We start from the raw sequence: 24184 nt of genomic DNA on the forward strand, positions 1-24184 counted from the left end.
TCTTAATCCTACAAATTCCTGAATCGTTTACACCTCGAATATCAAAGGAATTAGTACAGGTGCCATCTAAAACAAACTTCCCTGGGTCCTGCGAGTTACTTTGATGTCCAAGTAAAGTACGTCCTTATGAAATCCCCATTTAAAAGTACGTCCTTATGAAATCCCTATTTAACTCACTTAGCCAAGATTCTACCCAGTAGCATGGCACACAGCACTGCTTATACCACAAAAGGCTTGCCCTACCACAGGCCCAGTAAGATAAATCCATTAAAATCAGATTTTAAAGAGACTAAACACATCTGCCCACAAACGGTTTAAAACAGCATCATACTAAGCCAGTCTAGTCAAATTAGCAAAAAGGTCTCACAGGGTGAAGACAATTCTGTTCACACAGCTTATATGGATGTGGTCAAAACTCAACATTCTACCCTATGCTGGCAGTTAAACCAAGTGGCTTAAGAGTAGATACACTGGGTGAGGGGTGAGGTGAATAGCCAACTGCTAAATACAATTTACACTGCGGTAACAGGCACCTCAAAGTATGGCTCAATACTGGGACCCCTGTTCTGGGTGCCACTCAAACCTTGCTCCAATACCCATTCATTACAGAACTGGCACTAGCTAGTCATTACCTAGATAGGGTGGGACTATCTTCCAAATAAAATCCAGCAGTAAGCAGTCAGGTCAAGTTCGTTGCAGCTCAACACAAGTGTAAAAAGCACAAAAGCACTCACTGAAAAGTGTCATTGACAATAGGCAATAAGGTGCTAGCTTTTCTTCACCACTCAAAATGGAACACTTGTGATGCGACAGTTTTAACCCACTGAAGTATTACTGGGCGATAGGAAAGTGAATCTGAAAGGCCTGCTAGAAAAGAACAAACTAGTAATTGGGAAGGGACAAGAATTTTTGCAAGTTCAGTTGAAGCCCAAGACTGAGCAGGAGTTTTTCATAAGTCAGGGAATCCTGACAACTGGAAAGCAAGACTTGTCCTTAAGAGGTGAATGCCTTGATACCTGCAGTGAGCAACTACTGGAGCCAGACATTTGCAATGGATTAATAAATGTAAGCCAGAAAATCTTAAATGCTGGAATTCCTTTTAAAGTTGGAATAATCTTAGGTCTGATGCTGGTGTAAATTCGCAGGAGAGTCATGAGCAACAGGGTTTGAAGGGTTAACATTCTGAATTTTGGAATAGACAAAGATGACGTCTGACTGGTCACCATGTTTTCTTTGGCACCAGAAAAATCCTTTACCCATCTTACTTAAGGGCACATGCTCCCCAAGCCAAAATTTGCTATAAAATAGGAGCAAAACTGGGACATCTGGCTTGCAGGACTGAGACCACTCCCCCCATGAAAAAGAGAAGGAATTCCCCAACAGGGGTTCAGATGACGTGGCAATCTACAGTGGGTGATTTTCAGACTGACGAAGATGTATCTTAATGACTGCCAGGATGGGAGAGAAGAGGCAAATCATTGTCCTTGGTTCTAGTAGCCCCCACCCCCCCCCAAGCCTGCTTCCACTGATTCTTGAAATTTGGCTGGTTAGAATAGACTACTTACAATTCCTTGGGAAAGGAAAAGTTTACTGAACTTTGGAAAGGAGCGTCAACTCAGGGAAATTTGTTCGGGGTCACTCATTTTAATGACCGAACACCTTTGTTCAGGACAGAACTCTGAATCTGCTTTAGTATTTCTAGCAGGTTTTGAAATACTCTTCCACCTCCCTTGGTGTTTTATCAGTCACCATCTCTACTCATGCCCGACTTAAATAGTACTGGTCCCACCAACTTTTGTACACTTGGCTTCACTGGCATTGTCTTCTACTACCAGTTGACTGCAACCCCTTAGGATTGCAGCTTTGACTAGAGACTTCCTTTCTCCTAGACAACCCCTCCCAGATGCATGAAGCAAGGGAAAAATATATAGTGCAACAGGTTTGTAACCTCTCCAATTCCTCCCACCAGTTTGCTGCCATTACAATGGTCTTCTGTCTGGTTTCATCCTATTTGCCTTCAGTTTTACATTCCATTCCCCTATCTTTTGCTGATGTTCTTAGTCTGCCTGTAATGCCAGTCTACATATAGACACGGATCTGACTCTTGGACAGATTTTCCTAATTTAGTCCATCAGAGTGAACAGCAGTGGGCTCAGAGCTGAACCCTAATGCACACTCGCTGGAAAATCCTTTGAGGGCCAACACTGTTCATAACTGGAACCTTGTCATGCTTTCTTAAAGACCAGGAATATCTATAGGACTCCTCATCTCTAGCTTTAAGAATCAGTGACTGCAAACATCAGGTCAGTTGTACTGAATCACACTTGGTCTGAACTGCTCCTATCACATCTTAGTTTGTTACCCTTTCCAGAATGTTCATGCGGTGTGATGGAAGATTATACCTCTGTACAACCCACAGTTGATGTCCCCTTTGTTCTTTAAAACTGGTACTAGTATGCTTATTCTCCAATCAGCTGGAATACACCTCTTCATACTGTTACTAGCAGCCTCAAGCCACAACTCCCTTCTCACCTAGCATTTTCATATCTACTGTAACCTCAGCTGCCCATCTGTTCTACAGTCCTCCTACATACTGCTTTGAGACGTTGCCTTTTTAACTTATTTCCTCTTTAGGTGCTACAGACCCAAGAATTTCCTTCAAAATGTGCTATTTCACAACTTCCAGGTCTTTAGTCTGGTTTGACCTTGGAACCTTCTCTAACCACTGTTTGCAGCAGAGTTTGGCAACCAGTGATTTATGCTGGGGGGGTTGACTTTCACTGCGATGACTTTACAATCCGATTCTATCCCAATGCCCTTTCCTTACTAGAAACAAGTCTATTCAAGTTGCATCTAACTGGCCTTTCCGTACTAGGAAGTCTACCAAAGTTGCACGTTTGCCATTTGTTCAGCTGGACAGCCACAAAATCACAAATCTGTTTGCCACCATAAAGCCAATTGCCAGTCTAGCATGGCCTCCATTCCTGTTACCCCACCCATTTGGACCCAAGCCATTATATCCTGGCCCATCCAGATGTTTTAGGTCACCCACAAATTCTTCTCCTGCAACTGCTGTCCAAATGCACTCCACTACCCTGTGTGGTATAGGCTGAGATTATGAATAGTGCCTTATCTTTACACTTGAATTAGACTGCCATGATTCCAAGCAAAGTTACTCTTCCTCAGCCTATCCCAGGTAACCAAAGCTGGGCAAATGCCATACAGAAGCTTGACTCAGGGCTATTGGGCTTTATAACAGGCACCAATAGGGGCACGTCTACCCTTCTGACCATTAACATGGGTCCCTGGTGTAGGTCAAAATAGGGTCCATTATATATTCGAAGCTTCAAAATTTCAACCTCATGTTAACATACAAGCAAAATTTAACCTAGAATATAAAAGTAAAAAAAATTTACCTTAACGCTCTGAGCAAGGTGCAAGCCCCCCACACCCCCCTACTTATACCAGAGACCACACTTCAGTGCAGAAAAGTGAAATTTTCCCATTCTGCACATATGGAGCCGTTGCCTTTCACCTTCAAACTTTTCAAAGTTAGATCATATGGTGTCGACCATGACATTCACACTTTGAAACATATGGCAATTTAATAGAGACCCTCAAAATAGGCTGAATCAGCCAGCAAATGCCCATACCCATCTGGCAACATTTAACTAGATCCCCTAAACTTTACAGTTGAGTGGCCGGCTGCCACAACATACAGCCTGATCAAGGTTTTCCATCTTGAGGATATTGCACACCACAGTAGATCAAAGCAGTTTGTCTAAATGCTGCCTTATAAGGTGGAGTGTGCTGCTGCCCACAGCTCCATTTTTAGGCAAGTTTAAGATGGAAACCCCTTACATTTTTGGGAGGAGCCCACAGAAAGGGAAATTTGCAAAACTCCATACAAGCATTGGCTTGTCAGAAAACCTACCTAGTGCATTGGAGATTAAGATCTTAATTATGCAAATGTAACCAAGGAAATTCTAGCAGTAGCTCTGAAAAGCCATCAGCAAGATCATGAGCACACTTCAGTAATAGCCAAATGCACTAGTTACATAAGCAAATCTCAGGAGGGTCAACAGTAGCACGTTCTCAAACAGCCAGTAAAAATGCGAACGTCTGCCAGTTCAAAATTCTGAATGTTAAGGTAGTAACGAGGATGGGAATTTTTCAAGTATAACCTGCATCACTACTGGTAGGCAGGAGATGCAGATGTGGGCAGACAGGAACAGCTCAGGTTGAGGAAATAATGTACTCACCATAATGTTCCAGGTGTGTTGGCCATCTCACCTTCATTCTTAACAGGTTGTGTTCCAAACAGATCCTCTGTTCTGACTATGCCTATACAAAAGCTAGAAGCCTTCCACTAGCTAGTGGCTAAAGCCCTATCCCATCAGGCACTAGGAGAGCTCCCCAGATAAGGAGAGATTGACAACACACTTGGAATATTATGAGTACATAACTTCATATGTTGTCCTAGCTCGCCTTCATTCTTAACAGGTTGGGACAGCATCCCTAGCAGCATCTTTCTTGGGTGGTGAAGGGAGAATATGCTTCAGAACAGTGGACCCAAAGGAGGCCCTGCTCCTGGAGGCCAAATCCACTTTGCAACGAGTGATAAAGGTATGAAGCCTTGCCCATATTGCTGCAGCACAAATGTTAAATGGTAGTCTGGCCCAAAAGGCAGAAGAGGTTGCAATAGATCTTGTAGAATAATCTTTTACTTATGGTAAAGTTTAGAGACTGTTAAAGTGCGACTGTAGACAGGAGCACATTTGCGTGAATAGGATATAAACTGGTCAGACTTTCTGAAGTCCTTTGTCCTATGCAAGTAGAAACAATTCTCTATACATCCAGTTGTGTAGCATATAGTCTGCCTTGTTGCTATAGTTTGGGAAGACAACTGTAGTTCTATGGATTGGTTCAAGTTAGATTAGCATACTTTGGTAGAAAGCATGGGTTTGTAGGAATACACTGTGGAAAAGCATGTAGGGGGGGCTTTGACTATGCTTGCAGCTCTGAAACATTTGGCAGAAGTAATAGCCATCAAAAGAATAGTTTTGAGTACTGAGATCGCAGGATGATGCATGTTCGAATGGGGGAAGAATCAAACAGGATAAGAATTCAGGTCCCATGGTGCTGGGGGTGTGGTCTTACCTTTAGAAATGTCTTGCAAAGTCTGTGGGACACCACACTGGGGCCCAATTCACCTAGATGGAAATGAGGTATCGCTGCTAACTGAACTCCAATAGTAGCAACAGCTGCACCTTCATTAGTTTAACTAATGATTCAAGAATGGAAGCTACTGGGGCAGAAAAGGGATCAATGGGATTAATCAAGGCCCATGAAGAAAATCTTTTCCATTTGCTTGTATACAGCTTTCTCAGTCTTATGAGATGGGATCAGGCCATGTTTCGACTGAGAAAGGTTAGGGAGTCTGGCTGTTTGGAATTGAAGCAGCCAAGCTGTTAATTTGAGGGTTTGAAGGGAGGGGTGGAGAATCCCTGATGCACGAGTCAGGAGGTCTGGAACTCTGTCCAGAATCCAAGGCTCCTCCTGGAGAGGAGGCCAAAGGAAGGGGAACCAGATTTGGCAAGGCTGGTATGGGGCAACTGATATTCCTTCAAGGAACTGGCTTTCTTAAAAACTTTGGGTATCAACAGAAAGGGAGGAAAAGCACAGAGGAGACCGGAGGGCCAATCATGTACAAGTGCATCCCTTGGTGACTCTCCCAGAAGGGTACAAGGGAGAACTAGCTGCTGCATTTGGCATTCATGGATGTGGCAAGAGGTCACAGCAAGGCTGGCCCCACTTGCAGAAAATCTTTCCCACTTGTTTTAGGTAGTGCTCATGAGGCATCAGAATCAGAGGCATCAGAATCATTGAGTCGCTCTTCCATCACGCTGGATTTCCCTAGAATGTGTGTTCAGAAAGTGTTGAGAGTCTCCCACTGCCATACTCTTTAGGGTCTCCCAATAAAGGGAGGAGGTTCCACCTTGTTTATGTACCACACAACTGACATCTGTAGTGCAATAGTTCCAAGTGGAAGAGTGTCCTGGAATGCTTGCAAAGCTAAAAACACTGCTAATCTCTATGACACTGATGTGCAAATGGGCCTCAGTCTGTCCTCCCACACCCAATCTGGGAAGAGTCTGGTCACTGCAGCTAGCTGTGAAAGGACAAAGGGTCTGACTAATGGCTGTGGAAGAACAAAGGCTCAACCTAATGTCACAGGTGGTGAGAAGCCAACAAAAGTAACCCTTGCAAGATCAAAATTTGGTGGGACATGGATAGCTACTACATGGACCAGAGTGAACAGTAGTCACTGCAGAATCTCATATCCAGACATGCTAATGGAATCATGGTTATTGCCACTGCCACGGTCCAAGACTTTCAGGACTGTTTTTGCCTTACTTCTCTTGGAAAGTAGGTTTAGGACCAGACAATGTAGGACTAATGTTTCACAGGAGGGTTTTGCAATCTGTTTATAGATCTGCTCCTACAAAATTATATGCATAGATGGCAACAAGGCAGATTTTTTTGTATTTTACGGCAATTCCTAGGTTGAGAGCAGATGTGCAAGGTGGTCTCACTTTTGATAGTAGATGCTCAGTGGTGGCTGTCAGCAGCCAGTCTAGGTACAGAAACACTGAATCCTAGGCACCTCAAGTTAACTACTACTACCATACACTGAACATAACTACTACTACCATACACTGAACACTCAGAGGTGTAGTGAGTTCAAAGAGCAGAGCATGGAACTGGTAATAACTGGCTCCCAGCCACAAGTGCAAATGACTCCTGGACTGGCTATCCATTTTTATATGGTAGTACACATCTTGGATGTCTCTACAGCACATCCAATAGTTTTGTCCCAGAAAAAGGAGTACTGACTGCAGTGTTACTATCTGGAACTTGACTATTACGGATTTGTTTAAGTTGCTGAGATCCAGGATGGGTCTCCAGTCCCCCTGGTTTCTTTGGAACCAAGAACCTAAAGTTCCTGACCGTATTTGGTCTGTGGGGACTTGTCTGGATGACTTGTCTAGCAACTTTTATTTCTCAAGTTGCCTGGTCCCTTTGACTGGGTGGAACGTCAGATGCTCACATTTGGGATGGGGAAAGGCATGGAGTAACCTCTGGATAGGCTTTGTACCCACTTGTTGTTTTAGCCAGAATTCTGGGTACCAAGATAAGCAGCCCCTGAATGCCTCCAGAGATGGTGGGCTTGCAAAGGAAAGCTTCCCTGTCACCCTGGTTTTGCAGATCCCTTCTGCAGAGTGGCCGGTGTCTCCCATTAGTACTTCCCTCTCTGCCCTCAAGGGAAGAATCGCATGTCTTGGAAAGCTCTGGGATTTACAAAACCACATTCTTCCCTTTTAACCCTTTGAACAACATCTGGTAGGTAGATAAAAATGAATTCCTACAGCAGAGTCCTTGTTTTGTTCACACCTGGTTAGTGAGACTTTTGGCCCAAACAAGGACAAACAGTTGAAAGGGGAGTTCAAAGGAAGATTTAAAGGACTCTGCAAAGTCACAAGTGCATCCAGGAATGTCTCCTTAGGGAAATTCCTGAACCCGCTGGCCTGCTCACACATCTGCTGTACAAGTGATCCTCTTTCAGGAGCTCTCTGAAGTCTAGTAAAATGAGTCCAATAATTCAGCAAACCAAGCAAAAAAGTGTTGATGTGCTTTCCATATCTGTCCCATCATACAAGAGTTTGGCAGATGGAGAGAAAACAGGAAGTCTGAGCTCTTTTGGTGGCTGCTGACACCACATCTACTGGGACTCCCTGGTTAAAAAATTTTAATCTAGTGATGAATGTTTGGCCTCAGAGGAACCAGTTCACTGAAATTGGAGACTTTCCCTTTGACAAACCAAAGTTGATCAGTGCATCGAAAGGCAGACACCAAGTGACAGAGCAGTGAGACCCAAAGGCCTTCCGGTATACAGACTCCTCAGAAGGGTTAGACTCCAACCACCTGTTGGAATTTCCAGGATGTCTGCAAAGGAAATCCTCAGACTGTGGGGCCCCTTCTGAATCAAGGTCTGTATCAGACGTGACAAGACTTCAGGAGAGTCCAAATGCTTCCTCTTGCCTAGTTTCTTCTGAGTGACCTCTTCAGAAGGGCATTCTGGAGAGGTTTTGAAAAGAGGGGGGGGGTCACCCAATGGGGCATCCTGAGGTCCAGGGTCTCTGGGTCTACGGATGCAGTGGTGCTAAGACATACTGGTGCCTTTGGGGGAAGGATGTCCTGACCAGAGTGCTTGTCTGCATAGATAGGTCCAATCACCTCAAAGAGTCCCCCGCCCCTGATCAGAGGAAACTCCCTGTTCCAAACTGAGAGGGAATCCCTGGAACCAAGGGGGTTGGCTCTTGAGGCAGGAGCTGAGCTCACCCAGCAGACACCCAGAGGCAAGTTCGGATCAGACTACTCCCCTCCCAGACCTGACCAGACAGCATCGGCTCCTAGATTCAGGATTTCATATGGAAGAGGATGTTGGAGCAATGGTTGGACTCCAAGATCCTGTGATAGGTCTCAGCTCAGATGGTTCCACTACAATCAGTTCAGAACATTCTAACACTAAGGTCAGATATCAGGAATAGACTGAAAGGGTAGGCTTGGTTGGTTCCAAAGCAGAGGATCCAACAGTTTGGCAAGCACCAGTGTCAGCCTCTGCACCACAATCCACCAGACAGGCTGCTGGAAGATCAGGAGGATGGAACAGATCTAGAAAACTGCAAAAACTATCTTAGGGTGGGAGATGCTGGTTCCAACTCTGTGGAATGGCTCCACAAATGAAATTCCAACAGCACCAAAATAGCTGGAGCCGAGGTAGGTGGCTTCTTGGGCCTAACAGCAGTCTGGTCCGAAGAGACTTGTTTGCGCTGGTTAAGAAGGGAGGACGAGAACCTTTTCCCCAACTTTTCAGACCAGAGGGAAGCTGTGGTGGTGCAGCAGTTAGCACAGCTGCCTCACAGCAAGAGGTTCTCTGGTTCACAGAAGGCGCTGGAACAGAGAAGGAGTCTGCATGCCCTACCTGCAGTCATGGGGGTTGCCTCTGGGTGCTCGCTTCCTCCCACATCCCAAAGATATGCTGCAGGGGGATTGTTCACTATAAATTAGCCTAGGCCCTAGGTGTGTGCCTTCTGTGGAAGGTTGGGCACCTGGCTGGCAACTTGACAAACTCCACTGCCAATAGTTCTACAGACTGTTCCACTGTGGCAACCCCCAACAGGAAAAAGCCAAAAGATTATTGGTTTAAAAGGCTGGAATAAAGCTCCAAATGCACCTCTGCATCTGTAACCACATGGATTCTGATGCCCAATGGCCCCTACACTATCAAATTAGTGAGCCTCACTCAGGTTGCATCTAGAGCCCCTCATGGCTTCAGGGGGGGCCTGGTGGCTCCCAACTTAATGCAGTCAATTGCAACAGTTCAACAGCAGTCAGGGTTTAATGAAAGCAGGGAAAAATGCTTTATTCCTTTATTGGTTGCCTTGATCCAGGTGTGTGGGCAAGGTCAGGACAGAGGGCACCATGGAGCCTTTTCACCTAGGGTACTAGCAGACCCAAAAAACAGCCCTGGTTTGCTTACTGTGGATGAAAATCAAAGCAATGGAAGCATTCCAAGCCTGCACAGAAATGTGCCTATTGAAAGCCATTTGCACCTCCATGTGGAGCCTACCTTGATAAAAGGTAGAGTAAACCAACACAGAAGGCAGGGAAATCAAACTGCAAAACTGAATGAAGCACAAGAAAAAAAAAATACTGCACTGAAATAGCCATATATTGCAGTACAAAAAAAATCACACTCCACTAAACCTACATCAGAAAGAGTCAGATCTGTTGCATTAATTGTGCATTTGTTCACTAGACTAGGACATTTGCCACAGTAATATCAAAATATCCCCAGATGCAGTGGTAATACTCAACAGTAGCTTTCTTAGGAACAGCAGGTTGGCAGTTAGGGAAACCATGGGCTGCGACAAACTCCTAGCCAGCACTGGTGGGTGTAGGCTCCGGGAATTCTAGTTGTAGCAATTCATAGTATTTTCTCAGGGACAGAGAAATCCCAGTGTTCTCCCTGAAAGCAATGGCACATTCTGAAATGGTCTCAAAGTGAATCCCTCACAGCCAGGGACAGATCCCATCTCAGCCATACCCCAGAACCATCTGTCCCCTCACATTCCTGTACAGATTTCCAAGTGTTGCACCTTTTCAAGAGGAACCCATGTTCCTTTTACAACAACCCACCTTACAGAAAGAGCAAGCCTGCACAAGACCCTAAACCAAGCTAATAAATCACTCATCCAGAGACTAGTACTGCTTAGTTTTGTCAGAGTTGCATCAAATGGACCTAGCACTGCCAGCAACCACTTCCCCAGAGACAGCACTATACTGCGTAAGCAAAGTTACATGCCCTTCCCCCCATTCTCAGTGAGGGGAACACAGGATGTGGCCAAACCCTGGTCGATGGTGTCTGCAAGAACACAAGGACCCTGCAAAGGAGTGATCTGCAGAACCACCTTTGGCCACAACAGAATCACCCTCCCAAGACTAAAAATACCAGCCTGCAGTGATGGCAAAGCCTTTAGTTTGACCCTCCAGCCACAAATTTGTTGCTACACATTTGTTCCATGGTAAAGCCAAAAACGGTGCCCATTTCCCAGGAAACCTTAGCAGCAATAGTTACAGGAATTTCCCACAAAACCACAGTAAAAGTACCAAAGTCAAAATTCATTGTCAAAACTACAAAAGGTAGAACAGCTCAGCAATAGAACAGCATTAGCAGATCAATCCTTAAAAGCCCCAAAAACATCATCTGCAGCAGAGCACTGAAGGGCTTGGCACCTAAACCTGTCTTTAGGCAAGTTCAGCATAAGCAGACTAGTTATTTGGATGCACAGGTGGTACCCTGAAGCTTTGGAAGCTGGCCTGCTGTTCTAGTCCATGCAGAACACCCATAAGACTACTGCAGCAGTGGAAAATCAGGTGCTTCTCCCCATCAGCACAGATTTTAGGACACCTTCAGGAGAAACACTGAACATTGTGCAAACTAATGCCTTAATAGTGCAAACTAAACTTCTATGACATCAGGCAAGAGGAAATGCAAGGTGCAGCTATAGATGCTCATACACAGCAAGCATATGTGACATCACAAATGCACTTCACAATATCCCTAAAAGTGGATGTCACAGCAAGATAAAGGAGATTCACCACGGTAAAAGCTTAGACATACTTTGCTCAAATTGCCAAAGTAGTACTGAATGCCAGCAAGTCACCAAGAATCAAAGCTGCATTCCTAAACAGATTACAAGTGTTGTACTTAAAGGGTTTCAGGCAGTAGAGTCTCCCAGCAGAGACTACACAGCCCTTCAAAAGGATATGCATCTAAATACTACAGTACTGCAAAATGTGTTTATAGTCTAAGGTTAAACTTTTCAACTTGCAAACAGGCTATGCACTTGAACAAAATAGGAAGACAAGAGCAAGGGGAGAAGGAAAAACGTACCTCACTAGATTTCTTCACCTTGTTTCCTACTCCAGTTTTCTTCTGTGCCACTCCAGTACCTAAATAAAAAGGAGAGGACATGCATCACTTCTATAACACGTTTAAGACTTTGCTTCTTTCATCCCAGCCCAAAAAGTCAGATGGGGTGTCTACAAGCCACAAGATGTACACAATGAAATTCCAACACATTTGTTGCAGATTGTTAGCAACCACTTAGTTTATTTTCAGGTCACAACACTGAGTTTAGGATTTCATCAATTCATCATTTATAATTCCTGCTTTTGCCCTGGTTGCTGCAAGTCCCTGGCCCCAGAGGAACTCTTACTCTTATCTACCTTCACTCCTGCACCAAGAATTGGGAACCTGCCGGGTCTTTAAGGACCCCTTCCATTAAAATTCTCAGCCATTCCAGCATCAACCCAAAGAAACCTGCTGCCCTAGCACAATTTTCCAGGTTCCAAAGTGAATAAAGTATGTTCTTCCCTAGACCTAAATAAGCTGAACTTTTTGTAATTATCTAGTGTTTTATATAATTTAGTGAGCCAGGAATCCAGCAGCCTTACCCCTTCCCTACCCCTTCAATACTGACCACCTCTTCACCGACTGCTAAGCCATCTCTATTGGCTATCTCTGCCACAGCTACCTATTGCTGTACCCTACTCTTTGTCCACTAGGTGGCACTAACCTTAGGCTTGGGCATTCCTTTACCCTATTACCCTACTTTTCCCATACTTTATTACTGACCACTTTCCAATCTTCCTGCTGTATTGCACTATTCAGGGCTTCCCCCCCTCCATCCAGCTATACTTCTCATTTTTCACTATCCCTCAGCTACCAAATAGTTGCATCATCACACCTTACACACCTGTAAATACAAGAGTGCCTCAGGAAATATGCTACACAGATTGTCACTGTATAATCTTTCTCCTGCTCTACCCGCTCCGTTTGCCCCGTAGGCTCGCTCCACTCCCCCCCCCCAATTCCCACCCACCCCCACTGCTCCTACATTTATACTCAAACCACACCCCTTCCCTTAACCATTAGCACTCCAGTACTCTATATAATTAAATCCTACACCCACTTCATACTGCTTACCATTCTACTACCCCTAAAATACTATCATTCCAAATAAACTCATTAGGCCCTACATTTTTAACTATTCACTGCTAATATATCTAATTTACAAGGCAAAACTTAACCAGTCTTACTTCTACTACCCATTCTATCTGTACCCTATATTCTTACCTTATATGAAAACCTACACTATACAGAGTTCCACATCCCTTAAAGCAGACATTACTTCTAAGTCAGCTACACTTAAAGCCATTTTAACATCCACCTCCACCTACCTTTTACTAAAGTTTCACAGGGTTGCCCATATTACTTACCTACAAGCTAGGAAGTCACAAAACATTCTGTAAACTCCTGAGGTTTACACATTCTGAAACATTCTCTACTCCATGGTGACATTCACCCCAACCCTGGACCAATCAATACCCCAATAAACCCCTACCTACCTCAAGCCAACACCCCATTCACCCCCACTAGCACCCAAAATCATATGCTCATGGCACATCGACAGAGCTTAAAGAAAATTAGCCAACTACATGCTTTGCTAGACATTCATTCATTTGATATCATGTTAGAGACTTGGCTCAAACCAGTAACAAAGTACAATGAAATTATCCCACCTGACTAATATCTTAAGATTAGACCGTACAACCAAAAAGGGTGGAGGGGTAGCAATTCTGTACAAATCTAAGCCACATGTTACTTCCTTATATGTAAAACTACCTTTTGTTAGTAATGCTAAAATCCTCATCTCTAAACTACAGATCAATGCTAGTAAATCTTTGCCCCTTATATGCTCCTACCCTACCCTTATATGCATATGCTCCTACCCTACCCTTATATGCTCCTACCCTACCCTTATATGCTCCTACCCACCTCCAGGCAATAACATTAACATCCTAGAAAATATCCTTTGCTGGCTTTCTACATCCTTCCCACAAGAAACCATTCTACTTGGTCTTAATAGATTGGAATTGCTGTACCTCCTCCAAACCTACAACCCATATTAACCTTTATGGCTTCTCCCAAATTACCAGTCCAACCAGAATCCATAAACCCAGTAGCAAAGAATGCATCTTAGACTGGATCTTGGTAAATAGCCACTCTCTGGTACCCTTCCAGACACTCCCTTACTCACACAAGACAAAAAACCTTTATTCCCAACCAGACATTAAAAATTGCCCGGAAAAAAAGATTTCAATCCAGCAAACTTTCAAGCTGAGCTTCAAGCCTGTGACTAGACAGCCTTAAAGCTACTCCCTCTTGAAGCAGTAACCTATTTTAAACACTAAATTTTTACAAATCCTGGAATACTATGTCCCTATACGCTCTAAGAACTACAAGTAAAGCTGCTCCATGGCTCACTAAAGACACTAGGCAGAAAATCTTAATGAGAAATAAAATCCGGTCTACATGGAGACACTAAATCAAACAGATCAAAAATTTTAAGAGCCGAGAACCACTAAAAGAAATTCTTGATAAAAAAGTCCAGGAAAAAACAAACAAAAACACAAGCTTTCTGGTTAGGTATAGACTTCTATACCCAGGCCATTCCAAGACACCAACCCCATCAGGCCTCTCCCTTAACAGTCCCAGCCAGATTGCTGATGCTTTCAAACACCTTTACTGAAACTGTTCAATCTCTAGCAAACTTCTTACCAACTATTAGCTCAACTCTCCCATCCTCATTACCTAGAATACCCCCCCACCTTTCATTTAAAACCAGTTCCTACATCCCTTAGCCACACCTTACTCCACAAACTTAAAACCATGTACCCCCTCAGCTGATCTCCTACCAGCTGAATACCTGCAAACTGCAGCAAAGGTACTTGCCCATTCCATTTCCATCTTAATAGAACCATTACTGAAGGCTCTATCCCATCTCTGGAAAATCTCACATTATCCCACTTTACAAGGATAGTAACTCAACCAAACTAACTTTCGCCCCATAGCCTTACTCTCTTTTAGCTAAAATTATGGAAAAGTGCATCCACCAGCAACTACTTGGAAAAGTGCATCCACCAGCAGCTACTTTATCACCTTCTCCAAAAGGACCTACTAGCATGGTTTTAGGCCCCTGCCATAGTACCACCATTGCTCGCTTATCCTTCTCTGCATTAACAATCATAACATGCTTTCCTCTGCACTTTGACCTCTCTAAAGCCTTCGATATGGTTAACCATCAGACACTTCTAAACATACACAAATTATGCTCACTTGACAGGCTCTAAAATGGTTCAAGTCCTACTTAGAAAATAGACATCAAGCTGTCCTTTGGGACAATCACCTATCCACACCTCTCCCTATTACCCTGCGTGTCCCTCAAGGCTTTATCCTGGGACCGCTCTTTCCATTTTTATCTAAATATAAATCTTCAAGCTGCCTGCATACAGTATGCAGATGACCACACTTATTTGTGCTGCCTCATCTTCATCTGAACTTCAATCCATAACTCAAACTGTATTTAACCTAGTAGAAAACTGGTTCCTTCAAACGGTGTCTCCTAAACGCCAAGACAAAATTGTTTACTCAACACTAAAATCCTCCCCAATAGACCTCACAGTTGCATCCAACAATGGTACTGTTATAGCACCTGAACCAACCACCAAACTCTTGTGTAATAATTGACCACAACCTGAACTTTGACTCCCATGCTCAACTATTAAAACTGTTGACCGAAAACTCTACCCTTTACAGGATAAAACATTTCCTTACCCCAGAAGCTAGAACTACCATTACCTATTTGATCTCTACACTCCTATGCCTCCCCCATTTATAATCTTTCCAAAAGCAACCTCCTATAACATTGCCAGATTTGTCACTGGCTCCCCATTTCGAACCCATTGTCGATCTTAAACAGCTAGAATGGCTAGAACTGCAAAACCAGCTACAATCTCAACTTATCACCTATAAGACTTTGTATCATCCAAGTAATACTCCTATTCTATGTAGCGTCATCATCCCCTACAAAAATCTTAACTACCCTTCGCTCAGCAGATAAATTACTAGTAACCATTCAAAAAAGTCTAACAAAGCAGGGGATTCTCTTCTCTAATTCTGTGGGGAAAACCTAGAATAGGCTTCCCAGCAAACTATCACTTACATCATTACCACTCTTTAAAAAGCAACTAAAAATACTAAAATCTCAATGGCTATGCCCAAGTACTAAACTTGGTAACCACCCCCCCATTTATCCTTACTGCTTGCCTTCCTCCCAATACCCTTACATTTTGATATCAAGCCTCCTCACATGGATATCTAGTCTCTCTACCACAGAATAGATATTTCTGTAATCAACTTGCTGAGACCACATATGTTTCCACTTTGTGTATATATACACTAGTTTTTTTTCACTTTAGCATTACTTTTAAAAACTACATTTAGTTTGAATCTTTTTTCAAAGTCTTCTATACAATTGTCAAACCTCTCCTATGTAAATATGTTTCTAGTAATACTACATTGTTTTTGTAAACCCTGTACAGAGTTCTTGATGTTTGATCTCTATTGACTATGTATCATTTTTTTTATTTCTCTTTTGAGTAACTGGAGCTCATCTCCCCAGGCCTCTACTGAAAATGGACATTTATCCAGTTGGACTAACCCAGTCAACAAATTAAAAAATTCTGGACAAATAGTGTTGTACAGGTCACCAAAATGGCAGAATGCAACTCATGAGTGATTCAACCAAAATTGCATTTTTTCCTACTCTCCAGCCAAAAAATGCTTTTCCAATCAAGTCACTTTAAGTGCCAAATTAAGTTAACTATCCATTTGCATTTACAGGTTTTGTATATTCTACTTCTCACCTTGTTTTAGAACTCATTTTAATGCCCTGACCAGTTCAGTTAAACTCCATTCCAAAATACTAGTACACAATGTGCCAGCTATATACTAGGCATAAGCTCAAGGGCTTCTAGTGTGGTATCTGGTAAGGCAGCATATTTTTAATGAAAATCTCAAACATGAAAATCCATTCAAGTAATATAACCACTATGTGGAAGTTGTCTACCTTCTAAAAATCGAAGCAGCCCTACCCTTCACACCAACGCCACTAATTCAGCTACAGTTTTCTGTTGACTGCAAGCTAAATAAACTGCAGCTACTTTGCCATGTTCTACACTAAATACCAGTGGCAGACAAGCTAAAGGCTATGCATGACAAAATATAATCTACTTGGATTACCAGAGGAATGCAAGAACCTTCCAGATGAGTAGCTGCATTTAATTCCACTAATCTGCGTCAGTTTACAAATATCTACAATATACACATCAGGATATTCAGGCTGAGAATTTTGTCTAAAGCACATTTATGGGTCCAGGATAAACCTAGTTACAATTGCCCAATAAGCATAGATTTCAAAATGCAATGAAGTGTATACAGCCTTCATTTCTCTCCCCAGTGGAGAAACAGGGATCACAAGCAGCTGCAGTGGACACGAGCTATGAAACAGGAAGCAGCCACTGCTACTTTCGAGCCATTTGACGTCACACTCCACAGCAGTCAGAAAGTCTGACTTTTACACCATGCTTCATACTGTAGTCAAACCTGCATCAATGAGTATTTCTATAGTGCAGTATGTATTGTATGAAGACTCGTATTGCCTGCACACCATGTAATTTGTGGGGAGTGGGGAGACTGGTGCTACAAGTATCTACACATTTAGTTTTCCCTTTCCAAACTGCATACCAACACCAAGCCTAGCCTGTCAACCAGGTACTTTCAGCCCAGTTAAAAGAAAAAGTTGAGGTAATCACTCCCATTTACTCAGTGAGTAGTCAAATTACAGGTCTCCCTAAGCTACCAGGAGAGGGTAGCAGCTCTGCTCAAGTCAGAATTTACTGCAGACCAGATTTGCAGAGCTTCCCATTCCTCCAGAAGTAATATCCACACCAATGCTAGAACCAGTGACTTACATATTCAGATGCAAACTTGTACTGTATTTTGACCCAGTATCCAAGCTCTACAATATCTTAACTTATTCCCTCCAGTAGAGCTCTTGAATGTGTACCTTTAACTCCCAGTGGGTGTGGCTTCAACCTTTAAAGATGAAGTTATCACTTTACAGTTCTAACAAATAAATTGACAGAGGTCATATCGGTACAGTTCTGTTTGCCATCATATATGCTTCAAGATAACATTGATTCCTTGTATGTAGCATTAGGCAATATTTGACGCCTAGAGGAGCAGTAGGAGGTAACTACAGAAATGCCTGGAGACGTCACTCTGCTGTAATGAGTTGACTAATCTAGCTAACCACATCAATATCCACAAATTTCATCAGGAAAGCCATACATGAAAATGTGCAAATGGACCATTATAGCCAGTACATAACTGATTTACTTCATTCCTCAATAAATGGGATACTACTGGAGTTACAAGGCCTGAGGGAGGGTGCTGACAAGGTATGATCACACCAAGGTCATGGAATATCTTTCCTTTTATGTGGAAGGAAGCTCTACATCCAGCTCATTTGCAGCTATGCAGACACCTACTGTGCCCTCTGAGTTTGTACCCAATTTGTGCAAAGCTGCACCTCCACCAGATCTAGGACCAATCGCAGCTGGTACTTTGTAAACAGTGGTGACAGGAGTCCTCCCCAAGCCATGTTTCAGTGATGGGTGGAAAGTTAAACATACCCAGATTCTTTGAGTACTGGTGTAATGGCAACTGAATGGCTTAAAGTCCACTTAATCCACCACAACAGATATGAACCAAAACCAGATTTAATGTAAGCGCTTTCACTGAAAAAATAAAGCTACAGGGGGAAACTCCCTTAAGCAACCTCACAGCACCATCATTAAAGAAAAAAGTTTTTAAAAAGAATTTTTTTAAATAAAAAAAATGACAATACTGAATTTGTATACTATAAACCCCTTAAAATTGTATCCTTTACATGGTTGAGCTATGGCCAGTCGCTCACAGATCTAATACTATATTTTTATGAAGTAAACTATGATACGAGAGAACAGCTTGGTCTTTAAAAAAATTTTTTGCACTACTAGAACAATGACAAAGGCTTTGCCAATATATACAAACCATACCCACTTAAAGACCTCATTACAACAGTTAGGCACATATGAGATAATACACATTGTTGATACTGGACTAAGCAGGTAATATTAACAGACTACAAACCTACGTGATGGATCGTGTATGCCCAAGTCCACCTATTCTCCTAACACTAAACTATCCACCTAGCCAAAAGCCTTCTTTTTAAGCAGGCACTTAATGGACAGGGCTTCATTTAACCCTGGTAGGGTGGGCGCACCTGTCCACATTTGCCAGGCAAGTTCAGCTTCTTCTAATGCCAGCTCCCAGGCATCCCCCTTAAGTTTCTTTCTATTTTTTCTAACACTACAAAAACATGCGTTTGGCAATCCACGATACATTTAGCTAGGGCATTCATGACAGAATTATTGATACTATATACACATGTTCATAGATGGTTTAATTTTCCTTTGTTTTCCCTATATAAAAAGCCTCTCAGTGGTCACAGACCACTGCGTAGACCACCCCTTGAGAATAAATTGAATTTGACATCCAATATATATTCTCCATCTCAAATTATCTTTCTTGCAACTAAGTTACATTGATGGCATCTACCACATTTAAACATGCCTGTGTGTACCTTCATTACTTTTTTGGGATTCTCTACTAACTTTTTCAAGTTTAAACCTCTTTCTATAAGTAAACTGGGGCACTTGACCAAAGGTCCTTAATGCATGGTCATCTAAAATAAACCCCAGTTTTTTTTTTAATTATGATTGCCTTCATAAAATGAGAATCCAAAGAAGGTCGTCAAGAATCTAATGACCTGCCTATTAGTGGGAACTTGGGAAGAATTAATCTCCATCTCCAATTGCAGCTCATCAAAATGGATAGGTGGACTGGCATACACGATCCATCACGTAGGTTTGTAGTCTGTTAATATTACCTGCTTAGTCCATAGTGTGGATGTATAGTATCTCATATGTGCCTAAATGTTGGCAATTTCAACTGTGTTGTAATGAGGAAGTGGGTATGGTTTGTATACATTGGCAAAGCCTTTGTCATTGTTCTAGTAATTCTTCAAAATTCTTTTAAAGACCAAGCTGTTGGTCTCGCATATAGTTTACTTCATAAAAATATAGTATATTAGATCTGAGTGACTTAACATAGCTGTATCTTGACCATGTAAAGGATACAATTTCAAGGTGTTTAGTATACAAATTCAGTATTTGGTGCTGTGAGGTTGCTCAAGCATCCTAGTGCATTTTAAGTTGGAGTAACCCCCTGTAGCTTTAATTCTTAAATGCTTGTGTAGGACATCAGGAGGGGTAACTAACTATTGGCAGTTTTTTTAATTGTTTTAAAAGGTTTTTACTAAGTATGTTAGTTTGTAGTCTGAAGAAGCTGGAACATTAAATCTATTTATTTTATTTATTTAACATTTGTTGACCAGGAATGTCCAACTAGGTTCCACAGAGCCTGTTTTCAGCGGAGGCCCGGAGAGAAATGCTCCAGATGCATGTCTTGTTTATCATATACATCTGTTGTGGTGGATTAAGTGGACTTTAAGCCATTCAGTTGCCATTATATACCAATACTCATGGGGCCCACTTAATCAGGCATTACAACAGCCAGTGGATAAGTAACTATGCAAGTTAGATACAACTTAACAGGGCCAGATTTAGCTTAATATCAGCTTGTGTAGACCAGAGTAATGAAGGTTTTGTTCAATGCGATGAAAGCTAAAAAAATGTACACCATAACGTTCTGTGCTGTCCATTTTCAAATTGGTTTAGATCAAATTGTTCCACAAGCTGGAAAACTGGCACTTACTCCTTCCTTACCCACAATGCACTAGTCCCCTAACATACCTCATCTTGTTTGCTTCCCTTTAAACCTGTACAAGATAAAATAGTACATTAGTTATTTCAGCTTCCAATCCTTTAAGGAAAATTGTTGGGGGTTGAAAAATGAAAGTGGACACATGTACTGTTACGTTTAGTACACAGCTTTTCATTCCTCAATAAAGGACACTTCATCCTGGGAGAACAATGATATTTCTCAACACCAGAGCTGAAGGCTGCTCTTCCCCTACAGACCATATCCAATTTGTAATGGAGCAATAAAAAGGTATTAATAGGCCAAGTTTTAACTGCACAAATATCCAAGAAAATCTAGATAAACAGAAGTTGCCAGACCTGGCGAAATGAGCTGTAGTGGTTAGGAAACCAGATTTCTCAAAAGGCAACAGTTAACCAGTTACTGACTTTAGCCAAAACTGTTTGCCCAATTTAATCCAGAACAATTTCCTGAATACATGTCCTATGTAGATTAACTCAACCACATGAACATCCAACAGGTGCAACATATGGAGAAATTTGGAAAGAAAAAGTCAGATAGGATGGGGTGGTTCATTAAGTTCTGAAACTCTAGCAAATGAGAGCCACTAAAGATAGATGGTTCAAATGGGGATGGTGTCAGTGATTGAAAAATGTTTTAATACCATGTAGTATATCTGTAAAGGTCCAAGGGTTCATCTTCAGGTCTTAAAGTTTGGAAGATGCTAAAGATGAATTCACTCGTGTGAAAATTAGAAGTGGCAGATAGTTGTACTTCAATATTTGAACAGCACCTTAAGATTGCAACTAAACTCAACTTTAGGTACTGGTGCCGAAAAATGAATCCATCTTTTCTACTTGCATTAAAAAAAATGTTCCTAGTGGAAGCTTACAGGAAGATAATGTGGCAGGACAGCCTGGGCTGTCCAGCTATCAATGAAGTGGAGAAACCAAGTGGTCAATTTTAGGCCTAGAATGTCCATGCATCATGACAGGTGAGATCTAGAATTGGATCCAGAATCCATGGGGGGGGGGGGGGGGGGAAATATGGCAAGGCCAATAAGTAGCAATGATGAGAACTGTGCTTCAAATAGAAGATGGTCTGAAAAAATTGGGGAATTAGAGGTACTGCGAGGGCTAAGAGTACAGCATCCCTCAGCAATTCCTAGTGGGGGCAACAAGACAAGAACCTGCTGCAGTTGAGGGGAAATGCAAAGCGGTTGCAGCATGGTAGGTACTGACCACTCATGATGCATTAAAATGGACCTGCTTAACTTGCCCACTATCGCACTGGATTTCTCTGGAATGTGTTGCCATCAGAAATGCACTGGATGAGATCTCCATTGTCACACAGCTTTGACTGAGGGAGAGTAAAGATTTGGTTCCTCATTTGAGGATGTACCAGACCACCGAGTCTAAAATCACAATGGTTAGAGGGAAGTAAAGCCTCCAAAGCTAGGACAACTGCTCATCTCCAGGACAATTGGATGTTAGCCTGTTCAGTGGACCATGCGTCTTGGACACTCCCAAGAAATGCCCCTCATCTGGGAAGTGTCCTTTGTAATTATGGCCTTGGGCAAAGGAATAAGAGGTATGATCTTGCATTGTGATCAGAGTATATCCACCACAGGAGGCAATTCTTGCAGGCCAGAATTCTTGATTTGGGTGGGTAAAGTACCATTGAGACACTAGGGTCCACTGAATTCTCATACAATACCTTGATAGTGGAACCAAAGCTAACAGCAGACATTGACCAATGCCTGAAGGATCACTCAAGCCAAAACTGATCTTGGACCTGGAATCTCTTGAATCCTTGACAGAGTGAGTGAAGCTGCATCTGTCAATGTTCCAGTGGAGTGACTAATTCAAAAAAAATGAGCACAACTTGGATTTCATAACCTTGTGCTTTGATCAGATGCCTGGTCGTAGGTAGAGTTATCCAAATAAGGAAAACACCTGGAATCCCTGTAGCCTTAAGTGAGCTACTACTGCCATACATTTGGTGAACACCCTGGGGGGCTGTGATGAGAAAGGGCAGAGCTCTGAATGGCTAGTGACTGGCTCCCAGATGGAATAGTCCTCTACTAAATGCAAACTGATCTTGCACATCCAGTCTTCCTTGTGCAGAAAGGATTGCACTGTAAACATCCAGAACATGGTGTACTGGACCAACTTCAGAAGGCAGATATCCAAAATTGGTAGTTTTCTTTGGTACTAAAAATAATAAAGTTCTTGGGGGACCTTTTGGATGCCTGGCAATTGTCAAAGGGGTGGTATGGAAAAAGGTATTTCACAACTTCTGGTGCAGTTATAAACCACCCCAACTGCCTCCAGAGGTGGCCAGTCAGAGCCTTTCAGGGGCACTGGTAGGATTTGTTAAAATGCATCTCTAGATACCTAGTTCTGCTGACCACCTCCGAGTGGGCATCTTCCATCAAGACTCTCCTCTGTCCCTGGGGGAACCTCCATGTAGATCTTGGAAGGGACCCTGGAACCTTCTGAATCACATTCTCAACTACCTCACCGATTTCTAGAAAAGGTCCTTTGGAGATATGAAGGGCTCAAAATCACAGGTGCTTCCAGGCATGTCTAATGGAGATCCCTGCACTCACTGCCCTTTAGGTTCCTTCAGTTGCATGAGAGATTAACCTTATGGACAAGTTTGAGATTGTGGGGTAGTCGGAGGCAAACTAGCACTGCCTTGGAGTAATGGTCCCAGAAGGATTAAGTTCTTTAAATCAAATTCCTCTGGAGTCTAGTGTCATGGCAAATAATTCAGTGACTGAAGTTCAAAGGTTGCTGAAGTATACACAATTCTTGAATCGGTCCAGTGCCCTAGTAGACAGGGGGATGACCAAAGGAACTTTGTTCTGCTAGGTCCTTCTTGATGCCAGTCATAGCAACAGCCCTGGTACTCTCTTGCCCCAGAATTCTCTGCCTTTTGGTGGTGCCAGGATCCTATCTAGTCTCTTGGTGATAGACTCAGAATCTGGACCCTTCCATACCCATCGAGAGAACAATGAGCTCATTAGCAGGCAGTCTAGCAGGAAGTAAACAGGACAGTTCCAAAAGGTCTGCAGGACTAGCCACCTCTTTGCTTGAGAACTTCTAGAACGAATCCAATGGAGAGATGGTGATCTTTGGGACACTTCCCTAGAGTCAGTATGCAGACTTTTGAGAGGGAAGTCCAAAGTGCCTCCTCTTGCACCACTTCCTATCAGTGGGAAGTTCTAAAGTAAGACGTTTCCTGTGCTATGTAACCTGGTGATTCATCGGGGCTGGATGTCCCTGTGACACAGGAAGTGGAGGTGCGAAACTCACAACTGCAACTGGGAAAGAACACCTGATCTATTATGAGCAGAAGCTCTACCTTAAAAGCAGAGTGCCTCAGACAAACTAACCACTCCAAAAAGATATGCTTCTGTACCATCTGCTCCCTTTGATCTGAAGGCAAACCACTCAAGGAAGGAATCCGAACAGAGCTCTTCACTACTAAGATGACAACTTCAGTGTAGACTGACACCCAGACCTGGTGCAGATGCTACTGCTCCAAGAGTCAACTGGCCAAGTGCCAAGCCACTCCACTCAGATGCCACCGGAGTCAAAGATACTGTAATCCAATGGACAATTCTGTGATCACAGGATCTGCTCTGAAACCAAAGGTCAGATCTAGAGAGTTATCCTTGGCTGGGTAGCCAGCATCTCTGGACCTGATGGGAGCTGTGAGAACCCCTATTTGAATTTGCATTCAGAACATCTTGTCCAC

General features: G+C 42.8%; 1 protein-coding gene across 2 annotated transcripts in view; it reads right to left on the bottom strand.

The window, feature by feature from the left end:
* The window catches only part of LOC122807529 (protein B4), a 205369-nt gene that overhangs the window by 57629 nt on the left and 123556 nt on the right, over positions 1 to 24184 (bottom strand). For both annotated transcript variants that reach the window (XM_044078450.1, XM_044078449.1), the window contains exon 4: positions 11522 to 11580. In XM_044078450.1, the coding sequence (XP_043934385.1) occupies positions 11522 to 11580 (59 nt within the window). The remainder of the gene's footprint in view (positions 1 to 11521; positions 11581 to 24184) is intronic.

Source organism: Protopterus annectens, chromosome 7.part1 (genome assembly GCF_019279795.1).
Source record: "Protopterus annectens isolate FY-2018-M chromosome 7.part1, PAN1.0, whole genome shotgun sequence".
NCBI classification, from domain to species: domain Eukaryota; kingdom Metazoa; phylum Chordata; order Ceratodontiformes; family Protopteridae; genus Protopterus; species Protopterus annectens.